The sequence below is a fragment of the Spermophilus citellus genome (assembly GCF_964194105.1).
Source record: "Spermophilus citellus genome assembly, chromosome: 18".
In the NCBI taxonomy this organism is placed as follows: domain Eukaryota; kingdom Metazoa; phylum Chordata; class Mammalia; order Rodentia; family Sciuridae; genus Spermophilus; species Spermophilus citellus.
This window is the reverse complement of record NC_138200.1, coordinates 65,580,489-65,599,609: the sequence shown is the minus strand read 5'-3', so window position 1 is coordinate 65,599,609 and position 19,121 is coordinate 65,580,489. Positions and strand designations below refer to the sequence as shown.

General features: G+C 48.2%; 1 protein-coding gene across 3 annotated transcripts; it reads left to right on the top strand.

Annotated features, from left to right (window-relative positions):
- The first annotated feature begins 119 nt into the window (after positions 1-119).
- On the top strand, positions 120-18,793 carry HSDL1 (hydroxysteroid dehydrogenase like 1). Of its 3 annotated transcripts, none has more exons than XM_081273385.1 (6): positions 133-201; positions 8,263-8,483; positions 9,236-9,461; positions 10,312-10,757; positions 10,925-11,152; positions 16,772-18,793. In XM_081273385.1, exons 3-6 carry the CDS (start codon positions 9,242-9,244, stop codon positions 16,868-16,870), a joined length of 993 nt encoding a protein of 330 aa, XP_081129511.1. In that variant the 5' UTR covers positions 133-201; positions 8,263-8,483; positions 9,236-9,241; the 3' UTR covers positions 16,871-18,793. The 3 variants fall into 3 exon arrangements, with proteins under 3 accessions (XP_081129510.1, XP_081129511.1, XP_081129512.1); XM_081273386.1 differs by having other exon boundaries at positions 141-201; positions 8,299-8,483; XM_081273384.1 differs by lacking the exon at positions 8,263-8,483 and having other exon boundaries at positions 120-201.
- The last annotated feature ends 328 nt before the right edge of the window (positions 18,794-19,121 follow it).

Here is a 19,121-nt window from a genome sequence, read left to right as displayed (position 1 = left end):
GCAGACACCGGATCATTGGCGTTGGCTTCCCCGGTCGTCACGGCAACCGCTGCGCACGCGCACTCGAGCACGGGCGCGGGGCGGGCCTAGCAAGGTTCCGCCCCCGGCGCCTGCGCGGGTCACATGAGACGCGCCGGCGGAGACGGGGGCGGCGGCCGCGCGGGTCCGGCGGGACGGGCTCCGGAGACTGCGCCGCTGCAGGTACCGCGCCCCGCCGGGCCCCCTCGCCCCCGGCCCGGCCCTCCCTCTGCCCCCGCCGCCCGGCCCCGGCCCTCTCCGCGCCTCCCGCGGGCTCCGCCCGCTCACGGGGCCGCCCTCCTCGGCGGCGCTCTTTATCTCCATCCCGCGCGGCTCGGCCCGTGCGGGCTCCGCGGCCGCCGCCCGGCCCACTAGCCGGGGTTCGGAGCTGCAGCGCTCAGCGAGCGGGCGCCGCCTCCGCCCCGCGGGAGGGCAGGGCCGCGCGGGCGCCGAGCGCTGCACCTGCTGCCCCGGGCGGCGGGCGTGCACCTCGCGCCGCCGGCCTCCGCGAGCCCCGCGGTCCTGGAGGCCGACTGGGCCGGAAGCGCAGTTCCCGCGTCTACTGGGATGCTGGAGTCCGGCGGCCGAGTTGGAGAGAAGCTGGAGACCCGAGGAAGACGGCTCTGGGCGCCTTGCGAAAAGTCAGCTCCCCGGCAGCCGGCAGCGGCATCAGCCTTGAATAGAGAGCAGTGCTGGCTGGTGGCGAGGGGCACCGAGCCCTGGGGACGGGCGCCCTTCTACGTGCCTTTTATAGATTACCTCATTTAGTTCTCAACATAGTCTTAGGAATTCTTATCGCCACCTCCTTTTTAAAATTATTTTTTAAATTTGCGGTGCTGGGGGTTGAACCAGGGTGTCGCACGTGCTAGGCAAATGTTCTGCTGCACCCCAGCCCAGTTTAAAATAAGTTTTGACACAGGGTCTCCCTGAATTGCAGAGGTTGGCCTGAAGCTGGCCATCCTGCTTCAGGGTCCGGAATAGCTGGGCTTTACCGGGGGCCAGGTTGGCCATCCGCGTTTTTGCAGATGGCTGAGAAAGCACCATGGTGGTGTAGCTTGAGCCCAACACGTAGCTCTGTGGATTCCAGCCCAGGCAGTCTCAATTCAGTCTGGTTTTAATCCCTATAGGAGTATTCCAGGGGCATTAGGTTCAACAGATTGGTGATGTTTGTTTGTTTGTTTTTTTTTTTTTTAGTAGATTAAAAAAAAAAACCAGAAAATTCATAACAAAGTTTACCACTTTAGTCCTCTTAAGTGTATAGCTGTATAAGTACGATACTTTGCAACACTTCCATCACCCACTCTAATAAACCCCAGCTCTGTCGGCAGCCACTCCCCTTGCCCCACTTCTTGCTTACCATCCATGATGCAACTTTTGTCTCCATGGATTTTCCTACTGGGAGCATTTCATACAAATGGGATCATATGAGATGTAGCCTTTTGTGTCTGGCGTCTGCCTGTCGGCATTGTGTTTTCAAGGCCTTGCATGTTGTGGCATGTATCAGTACTGCATTGTTTTTATGGCTGAATAGCATTCCTTTGTGGAATGGGTAGGCCACGTTGGTTTGTACATCCATGGATGCTGTACCTTCTGGCTATTGTGAACAAGACTGCTGTGAGCACAGGTGTACATAATGTGAGCAGAATTTTTAAATTTGTCATGGGTACATGCTTAGGAGTGAGGTGTGGCTATTTTAATTCCTGTAGCACAAATATACACAAAAGTCAGGTGTACTGGATCGTCAATAAGAATTCTAGTTTTCTACTTTGTGGGTTGCTGCTCTTTCCAATCAGACTCACTTTTGGTTTAGTTGAGTATCAACAAGGGGCAACAGAAATTAAGGAAATTCCAGCAAATCCTAATATACCAATAATGTCCTTGTCAAATTGCTGATATAAATTTTGAGATGCTTAATTTATTTTCCCCTCCTAAAGAGTGAAATTTGAGCTTTGACCACAAGGCAGTGTTTGAGTCTATTTATTAAATAAATATTGTATACATAGCAGTGTGTCAGGTGCTGTGGGGTGACATTAAAGATGTATGAGATCTCAGTGTCACACTGTTACAAAGCTCCTGGAGGCTTCAAGACTTAAATATGAGGGGCTGGGGATGTGGCTCAAGCGGTAGCGCGCTCGCCTGGCATGCGTGCGGCCCGGGTTCGATCCTCAGCACCACATACAAACAAAGATGGTGTGTCCGCCGAAAACTAAAAAATAAATATTAAAAAATTCTAAAAAAAAAAAAGACTTAAATCTGAAAAGCAGAACTGTAAAACTTAGAAAATAGTATGAGCAAATGTCTTTATGACCTTGGGCCAAGGTGGACTTTCCGACATAAAACAGGATGAACACAAATCATAAAGGAAAAAGATACATTTGTTTACATTACAGATTAAGATAATTTATCAGAAGCATTACAAAGAACATTGTACAGAGAACTTTTATGTAGAATCCGGTGAGTAATTTTTATAGATTTTATAAATTTTATAGAGAAAAGAAGGCAGCACAGCAGAAAAAAGGGTAGAAGATGAGAACAGGCATTTCACAGATTAGGAAAAAAATAGCACATAAATTTGAACCCTATTAGTAATCGGAGAAATGTAAAAAGGAGATACTAGTAAACGCTGCCCTATAGATGAGAGTGCTCTGTGGGCATTCCCACCAGCGGCTGGGAGGAGGCCACGTGGACTTGCACCCACTGCTGGTGGTGTGTATTCGTCTCTTTGGAAAGGCTGTTAGCAGTGTGTAGATGCACACTTGCTGCCTCTGTCCCAGCAGTTCAACCATGAGGCGTGTCCCTTTGAGAACTCTTGCTCAGGTGCCCAGGAATGTTCATTGCAACACTGTTCACAAACCAGCAGAAAAACCCACATGCCCTCAGCAGCAGAGTGGACGTGAGTCATGGTTGTGTTTCTACTGGACAGTGAAGGTGTGATCCCCAGGTGCAGGTAGGATGTGGCTCCAGACGTCCTTGCATGAGAGATGAAAGCCTCTGCAGTCATGTGGGGTTCCTTCACGTGAAGCTCAAACCAGGCAATTTACAGTTTCCTTGTTTGAGAATGGGTGTGTGGCTTGTGCAACTGTTAACAAAAATGATGACCCAGAATTCACGAGTGGCTCCTTTGCAGAGTGGTCAGAAAGGAGGTCACCCCGGCTCTTGGCTGCTGGCTTTGTTATAGGCTGCTGGCTGAATGGGCATTTCATTTTATTTTTCTTTGACCCGTGCATAATAGGTTTTACACACTTGGATGTACTTTTCAAAAAAATTATAAATTACTGGAAAATAGGTCTTAGATGCAGCTCCTGCCCTTGGGAGGCCTGAGCTCTGGTTGGAGAACCCAGATGGAAACTAGTGAGGTGGTTAACTAGCAGCAGGGTGGAGGCAGGGGGCGCTGAGAGGCCCCTGGAGGCTGTTGTCCAGAGCTGAGTGGGGCTTGGTGCTGGGCTGGTGCTTGTCATCGCTGTGGCTGGGACTGAAACAGCATGAAGGAGGGGACTCAGCAGGTTGTGGAAGGGCCTGCAGGCGGAGGAGGCCTCAGGCGTGCCCCGTCATTCCCACGTCCTTCACATGTCCATTGTGGCTACAGGCGGAGCGGCTGTCATTTGAAGGTGCAGGAATCTCTGAAGAAACTGGTTCCTGATGTGCTCCATGTGGTGTCTTAAGGGATGAGCAGGATTTTTAACCTGTCTCTACTGCCCCAGAAGCCAGGCTGAGGGCTTCTGTCCATCCCCCTTCATCCATCCCTTTGCCCTCACATCCCGCAGTGACAGCTCTTCGTGAAAGAGGCAACTTAACACAGATTGATGACCACACAGTTCTGGAGGTCAGAAGAAATCTGCAGTCCTCAAGTGCTGAAACCAAGGTGTCAGCAGGGGTGGCTCTTTCCAAGCTCTGCCCATTTCAGGAGGCTGCCCGCAGTCCTTGACCAGTGCAGTGCTCTCCGTCTCCTAGTCTAGAAGGGGGGCCTGTCAAATCATGCTCTGAGCTCTCTTCTGAGGTCACGTCACTTTCTCTGTCTTGGATCTCTGCACTGTCTTACAAGGACACATATGATTATGCTGGGCCCACTTGGGTGATCCAGGGGGATTTTCTCATCCCAGGTCCTTTGTCACACCCACCAAGTCCCTTTTGCCAGCTAAGGTGCATATTTGCCAGGTGTGGGGATGAGGGTGTGGATGCCTCTGGTGGCAGTTATTCCTGTCTGCACTCTGTCATTCCATGTTGCTCTGTTTGGTTTTTCCCATCGTACTGTATTTTCTTGAAAAACATCTTGACTGGTCTGTTTAGTGTTCTGCCTTCCACTCAGTCTCGTTTGTTCGAACAACTTGGTGACAACTGTGTTTCAGTCAAGACTTCCCCAAACTCCTGATTCTTGGAGGTTTTCTGTGTTATTTCATTGCCCTTCATGCTACTGCATCCGGGCAGCAGAGCTGTGGCCAGGGTAACGTTACAGCCGCAGCAGTGGCACCTTGAGGAGGTGACTTTGCTCCCTGCAGTTCGATCATAATTTTCTATGGCACTTTGGAACTTGTCTTGTGTCCTTTAGGTTTTTTGATGACTCCAGCCCTGATGGATGTTGTGCTGAAAAAGGAGAAGATGCTCTTTTTCCCAGGTTTGGGGACAGTTCTGGTTTTGCTGTGACCACTGCTATTTTAGTTTTCTGCAGAGAAAAGAACACAAAGTTTTTAGCATCCTCTCCCAGTTTATTTTTTCCCACCTCTAACATAGTTCCATTGCCTACATCAGGGCTTATAGCTGGACGATCAGAATATGTACGTTTAGGCTGGTGAGTGACCACCAGCACCAACTTATTGGCATCCATCAGCTCAGAGTTGTGTGTGTGTGTGTGTGTGTGTTGGAAACACTGAAGATCTACCCTCTGGCATGTTTCAGGTATACAGTGTAGTATTAACTGGTCACTGTGCTGTGCATTAGGTTTCCAGAACTTACTCATAGTGGAAAGTTTGTACCCTAGGGCCAGATTTTTCCAGTGTCCCCACCCCTAGCCTCTTTGATCCATCATTCTACTCTGTTAAGAAAACAAAGCTTTATAACAACTTCTTGCAAGTGGATTGTATAGGATTCAGGATTTTACTGAGTTTTTAGTGTTGTTTTCCAAATGGGCTTCTCTAAGTTACAGACCCCATTAGGCTGCTGTAACAAAACTGGGTGGCCTGTCAACATTTCTCACAGTTCTGCAGGCCGTGAAGTCCAAGATCAAGGTGCTGGCAGGTCAGGTGTCTGGTGAGGCCAGTTCCTCTCAGATGGTGGTGCCTTCTGTGTTTGTCCTTACACAGTGGGGTCCTCATGACCAGCTGCCTTCCTGAGACCTTGCTCCCTAACCCCTGGGGCGTTAGGGCCTACCCCAGGAACAGGGGCTGATGGACACAAACATGAAGACCAAAGCACAGACTGATACCTTTATTGCAGAACATCGGTCTGTGCAGCTCAGTGTCTGTGTGTTGGTGGGTAAGCTTCTAGACTTGATTGTGTAATAAACTGTAAAATTGTGAGGTTTTGGGATTTAATGGCTCTGGGGAGATACTGATTTTTCTTTCATTAGAAAGGTAACTTTCCATCATGTGTGTAGGGTGGGAAAGAACTGGAGGGATGGAGGGACTTGGTAATTTCCTGTTTCCCTTTTATGAACCATGGGGTCAGGAGGACATGTGAGGTTCAGCCTCAGCCCACCTGCAGCACCAGGGCGTGGCACATCCCCTCCAGCCGCCTTGCAGCTGCCTGTCACCTTCCCAAATTGGACTGCTTGGCACCTCTGTCAGTGCCCCAACTAAGTCCAGCCACCTGACCAGAAAGCCTTCCAGTGCCATTGTACTCTGTGCAGCCCTAAGCTGCAGGCATGTTGGACTCCACCTCCCGAAAAGCAGCCTGACCTTTCAGTGCTGCCCTCTGGGTCCTGGGCCTCTGGTCCCCTTAGCCTCTGCCCAGGGATCTCCCCCTCCCGGCTCCCCTCCTTCCTCCACATGCCCTGCTGCTGGGCTGTGCAGGTGCTCAGTTTATCCTTCTGTGGGTTCCACGTGCCAGGGCAGCAAGGAATCCTGGTTCATTCCTACAGTGTCCTCATCCCTGGCTCTTGGGGGCTTCTCCCATGCTGTTGAGTGCTGTTCACCATGTAGGCTTCCCCGCACGAGCTCCTCTGCAGGCACTGTGGAGACTGGCAGGAAGAGCCTCATCTAATCTAGCACTTGTCGGTTGAGCTGTTCTACCAGGGATTGGAGGTGCTGGAGTGGCACAGAGTAAGATTTGGCCTCTGCCATTCAGGAGCACAGGCTACTGGGGTGGCACAGACCCAGCAGTCCTAGGACAGCACATGTGGCACAGGGCAAGGGACAGCCTTCAGAGATTCCTTTTGCTTCCTCCTTCCCAAAGCTCCCACCCCTCACGACACCAAGTTGCCTCGACTGCTGCCACTTTTCTTCACCGCCATGCCTGCCAGGGGATTAGGCAGGTGTTAGATACCTGAGCTCAGGTGGGCCAACCAGGAGTTTGGAATAGGGATGCCAGGGTGGGTCGCGGTCATGTAGAGGTTCAGATGGAAGCTATAGAAACTGAGAGAATGGTGTGCAACGAGGGGGCTGGTGAAACCCAGGCTGCCGGCAGGGAGAGACCGGTGACTGAAGCGGCTCTCTGCCTGTCCCAGGCAGCTGGCTGGCTGCCTGGGCGCTGTCCCTGAGGTTTCCTGGTATGATTCCTTCCTCCCTCCCTCCCTCCCTTCCTAGCTCTGTCTCTGAGGTTTCCTGGTATGAATCATTCATTCCCCCCCACCTCTCCCCTCCCCTGAGGTTTCCTGATGTGATTCCGTCCTTCCTCCCTTCCTTTTCCCTCTCCTTCCTTCCTTCCTTCCTTCCCTGCCTCCCTCCCCCTTCTTCCTCCCTCCTTCAGTCCCTCCCTCCCTGTCTCCCCAACCCTTCACTTTCTCTTCCTCTTTCTCTGTGATACTGGGGATCAAACCCAGGGACTCTGTACCATTGAGCTATGTTTGCAGCCCTTTTTATTTAGTTTAGACAAGGTCTTGCTAATTTGCCAAGTCTGTCTTTGAACTTGGGATCCTCCTGACTCAGTCTTCCCAGTTGCTGGGATTACAGGCGTGTGCCATCATACCAGGTAGACTTCCACCTTTGTCCAAGCTAATTTTGGATGGGTTTTTGTTCCATCACATGATAAAAAAAGGTGCAGGTCCAGGAGAGCTTGCTCCTGCTGGGCACGAGGGTCTACTGTCCCCAGGCAGACCTCGGCTCTTACTCTGAGACAAGGCAGTTTGCAAATATTTTGCTGCCTACTCATGGCATGGGAATTTTTGTGTTTTCTTAATTTTTGAAAACTTTAATGTTCACTTTATACAAAAATATTGCCAGCAGAGCTACAAGGACAAAAGAAAGGAGTTGGTTTCTTCTGGGTTTTTGGTCTTAAGAGTACAGCTGCATATCCACCGGAAGCCTAAAACAAGCAGAGAGGAGACCAGGGGTCATTACAGCTAGCACAGAAACCTTGGGAAACCGCTGGAACATCTGCTGTTAGAGACTACCTCACTGATGTTCCAGTCCTTGAGCAGCTTCAGCCTGAGGCCCTCAGAGGCCCACCTCCCCTTTCTTCCCCAAAATGTTTCTACACACCCTTAGTGCAAGTGATTTCCCGAGTGGCTTTGACTGCAGCCTGTCCATCTTGGTATAATATGGCATTTGTTTTCTCATTGAAAACTTTATTATTTTTGGTACTGGGGATTGAACCCTGGAGTGTTTAACCACCAAGGCACATCCCCAGCCCTTTTAAAATATTTTATTTAGTGAAAGGTCTCACTGAGTTGTTAAGTGCCTTGCTAAGTTGCTGAGGCTGGCTTTGAACTCGAGATCCTCCTGCTTCAGCCTCCCAAGCTGCTGGGATGCCAGGCGTGTGCCACTGTGCCCGCGGGAAACCTTGTTTTAACATCGCAGAGGTATGTCCACCTGCTGTTGGAGGAATCTTAATGTTTATGTACATATGAGCTACCTGTAATTTAATTTTTTAAATTTTTGTTTCTTGGTACTGGGGATTGAATCCAGGACTGGTCTGCCATTGAGCTACATCCACAGCCTCTCCTTTGATTTTTAAATTTTGAGACGGGCCTGGCTAAGTTGCCCAGGCTGTCCTTGAACAACTCCTGCCTCAGCCTTCCAAGTAGCTGGGATGACACGAGTGCGCCACTGCTCCCAGATTTGTGATTTCATTTTACCTGTGATTTCTTTTCAGTTCAGGTCATTTTGATGTTCTGTCCCTCATGAATAGTGCACAGTGGGCCAGACTGCAGTGGCTCCTGTGGTGTAGACCTGGAGGAGTTCAGCTCCTGTGGTCGTGGTGCCGGGCCCTCGTGTCTGCTCTCCCTTCGCCTCTGTGGAGTCTTCTGATGCAGGCACACGTACCAGATTCTACAGCAGTACAAAGGCCCTGTTGAACATTGCCTCTTCACAGAGGTACTGTTACTCGGTTTGTCTTTGAGTCCTCAGCCTCTGTCACAGTGCGCGGAAATGCCTGTTCTGTGCACATGTGACGGGGTTGTGTTGGACTTCTCTCCAGCCTAAGGGCCACGCCGATGTTACCGTATCAATCAAGTTAGTAAGCTGGAGGAGATCTTACTCTGCTGCCATGTCAAAGCTGTTGCCTCAAGTTTGGGAGGTGTCCCTTTGATTTTAATATGATTTCTGTTTCCTGTCAGAGTTTATGAAAGCTTGTTTGTCTCTAGAGGATTGTAGGCCCCTGGAGGCCGAGGCCAGGTCCTGACACTACCTTTGTTTTTTCTACTTTGTCTCTACCTGGGTAGCAGGGCCTCTTCACTTGCTGACTGACTGGAGCAAGGAGATAAACACACCTCCTGGCTGTTGGGGGAATTTAAGTCTGTGCCTTTTATTACATTAGGCTAGGAATCTTTTTAAGGCACAGCATATGGTATTTATCTCCATCCTCAAGAATGGATCTGATTTTAGGAGAAACTTGGTATCTTATGGTAGTATTTAGATTAACTTCCTTGGAAGAAGAGATCTTCATAAGCCATAAATGTTAAATAATGAGCTCGTTAATTGGCTGGGTCCCTGGCTGCGCATTTTGGGAAGCTGCTGTTACTCAAGTGAGAGTTGTCAGGATCTGGCAGCTGCTCAGGTCTGTCTGCATGTGGGTGTTGCTGTTCTTTACCTTCATCAGCTGAGAGCCCCTCTCTCTGTCCCTGCAGGTCGCCATGGCTGCCGTTGACAGCTTCTACCTCTTGTACAGGGAGATTGCCAGGTCTTGCAATTGCTATATGGAAGCGCTGGCTTTGGTTGGAGCCTGGTACACGGCCAGGAAAAGCATCACCGTCATCTGTGACTTCTACAGTCTGATCAGGCTGCACTTCATCCCTCGCCTGGGGAGCAGGGCAGACCTCACCAAGCAGTACGGAAGATGGGCCGTCATCAGTGGTAACCTGATTTAAAACCTAACGGTCTTTTCTGTTTAGGGTCTTTTAAGTCAGCCACTTTACTTCAGGGGCTATTGAATTTAGTGATTTCGTAGGACCATGCTATAAGAACATTTAGGATTCCTGATATGATTATGTTCACGTCTTTTTTTTAATCTTTTTTTGGGTACTGGGGAGTAAACCCAGGGGTGCTTTACCAGTGAGTCACACCCCCAGCCCTTTTTATTTTTAATTTTGAAACAGGGTCTCACTAAGTTGTTTCAGGCCTCACTGAGTTGCTGAGGTGGACTTTGAAGTTGGAATCCTTCTGCCGCATCCTCCTGTGCCTGGCAGTTTATGTCTTTTACTGCCCCTCTCACAGAGGACCTGGCCTTGTGTGATTCATATTTTTCTTGTCTCCCACCCTACCCCCCATCCAAGGCCTGCTTCAGCTCGGCTTTCTCTCTCTCTCTTTTTCTTTTTTGCTGTTTCCATCCTGTCCTTAGAGATGATCACCACTTTCAGAAATACTTCACCTATTTTAAATTTTATTTTAATTTATTGTGTCCCAGAAAAGTCTCTTCTGGCACCCATACAAGCCAGATGGGCGTTTGGAAACAAGTCCTGCCGTGTTTCTCAGCGTGGCGGGAGTGTGAAGTGCCACACGCCTTGCCTGTCTGTCAGGTGCCTGGAAAGCAGTCCCCACACATCATTCACGTTGTGGAATCAGCTTTGGCCTTGATGGACAGACACTAGAACTCTCTATATTTTTAGTGTGACTTTCTCTCTAATTAAACCTGGCAGTGGGGTAGTTGAGATTCATTGCAGAAGACTCTGAAGAGCCTATTCCTCTTTCCTGGCTTGCATTGTAGGTGCAACAGATGGGATTGGAAAAGCCTATGCCGAAGAGTTAGCGAGCCGAGGTCTCAACATTATTCTGATGAGTCGGAATGAAGAGAAGCTGCGGACAGTTGCCAAAGACATAGCCGACACCTACCAAGTGGAAACGGATATCATAGTTGTGGACTTCAGCAGGGGCCGTGAGATCTATGTTCCCATTGCAGAAGCCCTGAAGGACAAAGACGTTGGCATCTTGGTAAACAATGTGGGCGTGTTTTACCCCTACCCCCAGTATTTCACTCAGGTCTCTGAGGACAAGCTCTGGGACATCATAAATGTGAACATCGCCGCTGCTAGTTTGATGATCCACATAGTGTTACCAGGAATGGTGGAGAGAAAGAAGGGTGCCATCGTCACCATCTCCTCCGGCTCCTGCTGCAAACCCACTCCCCAGCTGGCTGCGTTCTCTGCTTCTAAGGTCAGGCTTGTTGGGAATGGAATTCTGACTGCTGATAAACGTCAGGTCTGCCTGGAGGGGCTGTCTGTCAGCAGCTCATGTTTGAGAAGTCTCTTTTTTTTTGTCCTGAATTTTCTTTCAAGTTCCTCCCACCCCTAAATTAAAAGTCTTCTCCTCACTCTTGACAGGCCTACTTAGACCACCTCAGCCGAGCACTGCAGTACGAGTACGCCTCTAAAGGGATCTTCGTGCAGAGCCTCCTCCCCTTCTACGTGGCCACCAACATGGCTGGACCTAGCAGCTTTCTGCACAGATGCCCCTGGCTGGTGCCTTCACCAAAAGTATATGCACATCATGCTGTCTCTACCCTGGGGATTTCCAAAAGGACCACAGGATACTGGTCCCACTCTATTCAGGTAGCAGTGTGCTTTCAGTTCTTAGAACTGGGTGAGTCTGAAGCCTCATGCAGAAAGAGATTGGAAATTCTGATTCTTTTTTTTTTTTAAAGAGAGAGTGATAGAGGGAGAGAGAGAGAGAATTTTTAATATTTATTTTTTAGTTATCGGTGGACACAACATCGTTGTTTGTATGTGGTGCTGAGGATCGAACCCGGGCCGCACGCATGCCAGACGAGCGCGCTATTGCTTGAGCCACATCCCCAGCCCCAAGGAAATTCTGATTCTTAAACTTCACATCTTAAATGATTTTGTTTAAGACATTACATTTTCTTCAGTGGGATTATTAAGAATTTTCAAAACTTTAATGGGGTGACACCTGAAACATGCTGCTTTAAGTTAACTGGATGGTAGAAATATACAAATGCTAATTATTTACATGGGAATTCAGAGTAAAGACTCTAGCTGGGCAGGGGGTGCACTCCTGTAATCCCAGCAGCTTGAGAGGCTGAGGCAGGAGGATCGTGAGTTCAAAGGTAGCCTCAGGAACTTAGCGAGATCCTGAGCAACTTGGCAAGGCCCTGTCTCAACATAATATATAAAAAGGGTTGGGGATGTGGTCCAGTGGTTAAGTGCCACTGGGTTTAATCCCCAGTATCAAAAAAAAAAAAAAAGATTCTAGTTATGCTGGCGGGAACTTGGGGGCATGCTTCTAATCCCAGCTACTTGGGAAGTTGAGGCAGGAGGATCACAAGTTTAATGCCAGCCTGGGTAATGTAGCAAGATCCTGTCACAAAAAAAAAAAAAAAGCTGGTGATGAAGCTTAGTGGTAGAGAGCTTGCCTAGTGTGCATGAGGCTCTGGGTTTGTTACCTGGTATTGAAAAAAAAAATTCTAGTAATGCTTAAAAGGGGGTACCTCTAAGTGAACAGTTAATCCAGAGCAAAACTACCAGTTAGGTCTATATTTTATACAACCATATGGCAAATAGTGTCTTGGTATATTCTTAAACTCATTTGTTCAAGCATAGAATTTTTAAAAAAGTTTGTTACTCAGACATGACAAAGATTTGGGTCTTTTAGGAATATTTTAATTTTGTTAAATATATGAAATTGTGATATAAGGGAAATTTATAATGATAAATTTGTGTTTCATTATTTGGCATAGAAAATAGGTGTGAGCTGGGTGTGGTGGTGTATACCTGTAATTTCAGCCACTCAGGAAGTTGAGGCAGGAGGATCACAAGTTTGAGGCCAGCCTCAACAACTTTTTGAGACCCTCAGCAATTTATGTAGCCCCTGTTTCAACGTAAAAAATAGAAAGTACTGGGGATGTAGCTCAGAGGTAAAAGCACCCCTGGATTCAATCCCCAGTATCAAAAAGGAAATACTTGGCATTTTCTTAATGATAACACAAATATTTTGGGGACTGTTTGCAAAAGATTATTAGACTTAGTACTACAGACTCATTGTTTGTGTATTAGACTTACCACTCCAAAATAATCTCATACTAAATTAATAGTTAATTTTCACTTTTCTCAAAAGATGTGACTAAAGGTTTCTTATTTATTTAATTCCATTTTTTAATTTATATATAACAGCGGAATGCATTGTAATTCTTTTTTTAAAAAAATATTACATGTGTAGAGCTCAATCTTTCATATCTCTGGTTGTATACTCACATAGACATAGTATACTCACATCAATTCGTGTCTTCATACATGTACTTTGGATAATAATGATCATCACATTCAACCATCAAAAGATTTCTGTTTTTAAAAAAGCCATTTGTCACCATTTGGGGTGAGGCACAGCTGTGATCCCAGCGGTTATGAGGGCTGAGGCAGGAGGATGGCAACTTATCGAGGCCCTATCTATCTAACAAAGAAAACAGAAAAAACAGTGCTAAGGGTATGGCTCTGAGGTTGGAGCCCCTGGTTAAGTTCAGTCCTTAGGACCACACACACAAAGGAAGCAGTTTACCTAAGTGGCTATTTCCAAGTCCCTAATTACCTGAGAAAAGGGAGAAACCTAAACAGTAGTTTAGAAGCCACTGACCTTGAAGTTTTCTTAGAAGTGAAGATCGCCTGAGGTGGGTTCAGGCACTGTCTGTGTGAAACACCATGGTTTTATTTTTCTCCACATTTTTTTATTGGTGCCTTCAGAGTTGAAGCACCAGTGTTTTAATCACAACTATGTTCCCATGATGAACTTTTCTCAACAATGTGTGTTTTCTGTCAAGACATTCTGTGAAGCTGATTTATCCCTAGAGTACTTTCCCATACAGAGCTGTTTAATGTTCTGTTCCACTTTTCCTTTTTTGATTTTATTTACTTAAATTATTTTCAACATTATTACTTTTATTTTTGGTTTTACAATAGAGATTTGATTTGTTACTGTTTTGTCCCAAACATATTTTACTGGTAGCTTTTGCTGCTAATTTTTTTCTATTGTTATTGTTTTTTGAATGTAGTTCACCCAAGTCACAAAGTTCTAGATTTTATCATGATTTCAATCCTGTTGCTCTTTAGTCTATGAGAAATTGAATATGCCAACCTGCGGTATGACGTTTTATTTTGTGCTGTTTACTTCAGTTTGTCATCTACATTGGGAATTAAATAAGCATGACCTTCTGTGTTTGCTGGTGGTGGGAGAAGGAGGTCGGTAGTGGCTGTGGGTGCTCGGCTTGTTGCCCGTCTGCATTTGCAGCCACAGTTGCACTAGCATCCCCCTCCTCAGGCTGGAGTGGATGGAGCAGGAAGGGCTGAAGGCCTGTGCTTTAAAAAGCTAGGATGCCATGGCCCAGATAGGTGGCACTGGGGGTGGGTCAGGTGTGAGGAGTGGAGGGACAGTGGAGAGATCAGGGGCAGGGACTGGTGGGAGCCATGTGCATGCTGGTTTCAAAGGTCCTCGGGAGTGTTTCAGAGAAGTGGAGGCGGCTGCTGACAGATGGGAGCCCAGGTGAGAGATCTGTCAGGAGACTTGGCTGCAGTGACAGCTGTGGGAGTGGGCCACATCCCCTGAGAGAGGAGTTTGGTGAGAGTCGCAGGGTGTCCAGCATTGGGGATCAGGGGGAGGTCCAGCAGAGGGGTATGGGGAAGCCAGGTGGGGACTCAGTGCACCTCTCAGGGAAGCTCTGCTTCTGCCTCTGAGATAGCTCCAGCAGGCCGAGGGTGAGGGTCCGGGCTCGCGTGGCTTAGGCTCTTTTCCATGCTTCCTGAAGCCTCACCTGCTTGGGCTCTGGGTAAGGTGTCTGCAGTTTCATTGCTCGTGAAGATTTCCAGCTAGTCCTGTGTGTAAGTTTCTACTGACCTCTTCTTCCTCTTAGAGTCCCCGAGACTCCTGAGCAGTGTGGCTTCAGGGGCTGCTCCGCTTGCTTCAGGAGTCGCATTGGTATGGTTGCCCAGGAGCGCCAGACAGACTGGTCAGGACCCCAGAATGTGAGACCCACCCAACCACCTGCAGTTCCTTTGGCTCAGTTTGGGTGGCCTTTCTCGCAGATCCCAGTATAGACACCGTGGCATTGCTTCCCTGTAACTCGTCAGCTGAGGGATCAGTGAGTGGGCTCTGTAGTCTGTCAGTACCCAGGGATCAAGTGCTCTCCTTTTCCCCTGGCTCCCCACCCTGCTGCCCAGGTGTTCATACCTCTTAGAAATGGCCCAGAGAGAGAAATAAGACAGAATGGAAGGGAAGGAAGGGGAGGCCAAAATAGTTTTTTTTTTTTTTTTTTTTTAATCCTAAGGCCCATGCTTGTTGGAGGCCCATGCCATTTAGATTTCATTTTGGGAAGAGGGCTCCCCGTGGCCCAGAAACACTCCCACCTGCTGTCTCTGCACCCTCAAATATCAGGCTCTCTAAGCAACATGAAGAATGTCTGTGTTGTTGCAAATGAAAAATTAAAGACCCAGATGAACAAAGGGTAATTTGTTGGTCCTGGGTCTTTACTCTGTGCCAGTGGAGTCTCCTTGGAACAGGAAGAACATACCTTGATGCTGTTCCCCTGAAGTGGGCAAGGGCCAGGGGTGGGAATGAAAAAGCCGATTTTTAGATGCTGATTCCTCCCCCACTGATGGCCGCACAGGCCACACTGATGGTTGCTGGTGTGGCCTCCCTGGAGGTGCAGGCCATTTATTGAGAAGAGGGTCAGTGACCGTAGTCCCCACTTGAGTTCTTTCTGGGCTGGGACAGTGGTATCCACCAAGGGCCTGTCCATCCCTTTTCCTTAATATCTAAGCCATTAGAACTTTCTTGTGGTCTTGAACAAACCTGTCATGCAGGGTTTTTCTGTCTCAGCACCATTTGAGTAAGTATTTCCTGGTTTGGGGGAGCTGTGTTGTACATCACAGGGTGCTGGGGGACATCCCTGGCCTCCATGAGATACCAGTGGCATCCACTGCCAGTGTCACAGCCATGTTTCCAGACGTTGCCATCTCTCCTCTGGGTTGAGACTTCTGGAACAGAATGGTAGCAGCAGGACTCCCTCTTGTTCCATGAGCCCCCTCGTCTCACCCTAGAGACCCTTCCAAAGTCCTGGTGTTTCTCAGTTCTCTTGTTTAAATTTGCTTCAGCCTGCCCCCCAAAACTTGGTTTTCTCATGTTGGCCATGAATGCCTCTGTTTGTTCCAGCTGACTTACTGCTCTAGGGCTTGGTGATTCTTCACCCTGAACATGCCGTTTATGCCACATTAAGTGAAGATGCTTCATTGTAGAACAGGTGGTGCTGCTGCTGGTGGTTCTTCCCACAGGAAAACCCATGTCCCAGAGATAGGCCTTGGGGAGAAAGAAAGTGGCCAAAGGATGATGGAGAGGGAGGACAGCTCACCGTCAGCTTCCCCTCTCCAGGGCGGGAGGCCAGGACGCAGGAGAGGAATGACAGGGACAGGGACGGGCTGCCAGGGGGAGGAGGGCCATGTCTTTCCTAGGAATGGCGCAGCCTTCCAGGAGTGCTGTGCCGCCTTTTGTCTGTCCTTCCTGCTCTGGTGTCTGTCGTGGTGGGTGGTAGGGGTCCTTCACCTCAGGGGGGTGGGTGCAGGGAGACTGGGCAAGTCCAGGTCACGCTAGTCCTGGATGACAGTTCTGGATGACACCTGGTGACCACACGCAGAGCCGAGTAGAATCTGACCCAAAGGTTACGGTGACAAGGGGACAGACGCAAAGTGAAGGCAGAGATGCCGTGCCTCTTCATCCCAGGCCAGCCACCGGGGGCCACCTGCAGGCCCGAGAGAGGAGTCCATATCTTCTACAGAAGCAGCCTCAGGTCCCTCAAGAGTAACCTAGGTCACTGTTAACTCAGAGCCCCCACGTCAGACGTGATCCACAGCGAGGCCAGCAGGAGACCCTCAGTGCATTGCCCAGTCATGTGGCCACGAAGATTAACAGTTCTAAGTCACTTAAGAGCAGATGAAGCTGGAGGGTGTACTTGGGGTTTTCCTTGAAACAATGAGTGTGTCTAGAGTCTAGGGTAATACCTTATGGAGAGAGAGGTGTTCAGTACGTAAGTACTCAGGGGCTTTCTCCTTTGTTGAGTTTGAAGTGGTTGGAAGGTGTTCATTGGGTTAAATTGTGCTGATCTCTGCTCTGATTCCTTCAGTGTTGATGGTTTGAGGCTCTAACCTTATAACCCTTTCTCTTTTTGTTTTTAGTTTCTTTTTGCACAGTATATGCCTGAGTGGCTCTGGGTATGGGGAGCGAATATTCTCAACCGCTCCTTACACAAGGAGGCCTTAGCCTGCAAAGCCTGAGTCCCGACCGTCAGTCAAGTTTTGCCAAGTCATGGTAACCGGCAGTATTCCGACATTTGGAAACACATTTAATTTATCTGATGTATTTTCTTTTTGACTGATGATCAGTGTGCTGTTAATTCATCATTTGTAAGGTAAAGTCTTGGAGAGCTGTGATAAACGTCCAGGGCCAGTGGATGGCGTGGAACAAATAACCCCTGAGTGTGGGAACTGGTGAAGACGCCTAGATGTGATTGCTTTGTTCCAAGCTGTTCAAGAGGGATGTTGACATCAGAGCCACGGCAGCGAACGCTTATAACAGACTTGTCAGCGCTTCAGTTTCAGATGTCGTGTTTTAAGGGAAATGGCCTATTTTCCCTTTACAGATGACAGCAGTGTTAGTTTTGAAATGTTCAGTAGGAAGACTATTGAAAAGTGTTATTTTGTAACTGAGATCTCTGGTGTTAGCTTAGGAATCTGGTTGGGCTGCGGGAGGACAGAGATGCAGAACCTGTGTGCTGTGCTGTGTGTGAGCAGCTCTACACAGGGTTAAGTTACAAAAGAGCCTTGTCAGGGTGGGTAACGGGAAGCTTCACGGGGTGATACAGACCCAGGCTCTTCCTTTCCAGACTAGACAAGCCTGCCAGGTTTGTGCTGTGGGTTTGCCTGTCTGCTGCTGCTTCCTCCATGTTGTTTGTGTTTCCCAGGTCTGGGGTGAGTGTGTTCCTAGACTTGGAGATCTAATGAGTAACCGTTAGTCACTATCTTTTGATTTGTAATTGTGGTCAAGTAGTGATTTCTGAACCTATGATCCATTTTATAACTGAAACTTAGCCCTTTTGAGCTTGTTATAGCTGGTTTTCATACACTTTTCTATGTAAAATGATTCCATTCCGGTAGTAGTATTGATATAAACATCAAGTATTTATGGAATAGTACTTAAAATATGGACAGATTATGTGTGTGATATGATGTATCTGTTGCAATAATGTTAGAAGCTCATTTTTGGTCCATGTAATGAATTATGCATTATTGTGAGTACTTTTATTGATGTAATGATAATTATGCACAAACCCCATAATATGGATTAGCATTGACACCTACAGTGAAATGTCTTTAATTCAGATCCTATAAAGCCAACCATTTTTTGTGGGCCACATACCTAGCACTCAGAATTTATGTAAGTTTCTATATGAATATGGTAACATGGGCGGATTTAAAATTCAGAGCTTAATATCATGACACTGAAGAAGCTGGTCATTTGGTTGAGGCCAGGACTGGTGTGGGATCGTCCTGCTGTGAGGCCGTCTTCCACAGTATGCCTAAGCACACCTGAGTGTGGAACACACGTTTTTGCCTGTGACCTTCCCTGCAGCATTTCCAGATGTGACATGGATTCAGAAGATGAGTGGCTAAGTTCCAAAGCTCTTCCGCTCCTAAATCATGTCTTCGAAACACAGGAGCGGAGACCTTTGCACTGGAGGCACAGTGCAGCTGGATCCTCTGACTTCACACCACAGTGATGGAATCTGCGTTGATGTGTGATTGCAGCAGCAGCAGCTTTTGGTAGCCACGCTGCTGTGTGATTCTGTGTAAGCCAGGTCCTGGTGCAATCTTAGGGTTAGGGATCAGGTGGGTGGCGCGGCACTGGTAAACACGCCTGGCCCATGGTACTCTGAATTCTGCCCTTGGCAGGATGTAGCCAGACATGCTGACTGGTGCAGAGGTGGTGCAGACTGGTCCCCAGCTTCAGGGGAAGAGCAAGACTGAGTTTCCTTTGGTTTTCTAGCTTTCATAAAACACCACCCCCCAAAGCTGACTTGAGAGTTGGTTGGTCACTGTGGATGGGGTCTCTTATTAAGAATTTGGGGAATCTGAACCTTGAAACTTGGTCTGTGAACTGGAAATGTAACAATAAAAGCAGTTGCTTTGTCTCCTCTGGAAGAGGCTTTGCTCCAAGTATTTCTAAGCTGGTTGGTTGGAAGGAGGGTTTCTCTTTTTCCTCATAGAAATGATTACCAAAAATTAACCTGTGAACACCTGTGGTCATAACTCATTAAAAGCTGAAGGTTCAGGAACATAATTAAGCCACCAAGCTTCTGAAGCCACCAAGCTATTTTTCCATCTCGTCTCCGGAGAGTTGAGGAGGATGAAGTTGGGCTCAGCCACGGTGCTTGCAGTGTGCAGACGGTGGGCGATTTGAGTGAGCTGTTTCAGGCGAGTGGTGGGGCTGAAGGAGGCTGAAGGCCAGACTGTGGTGGGTTCCAGAGAG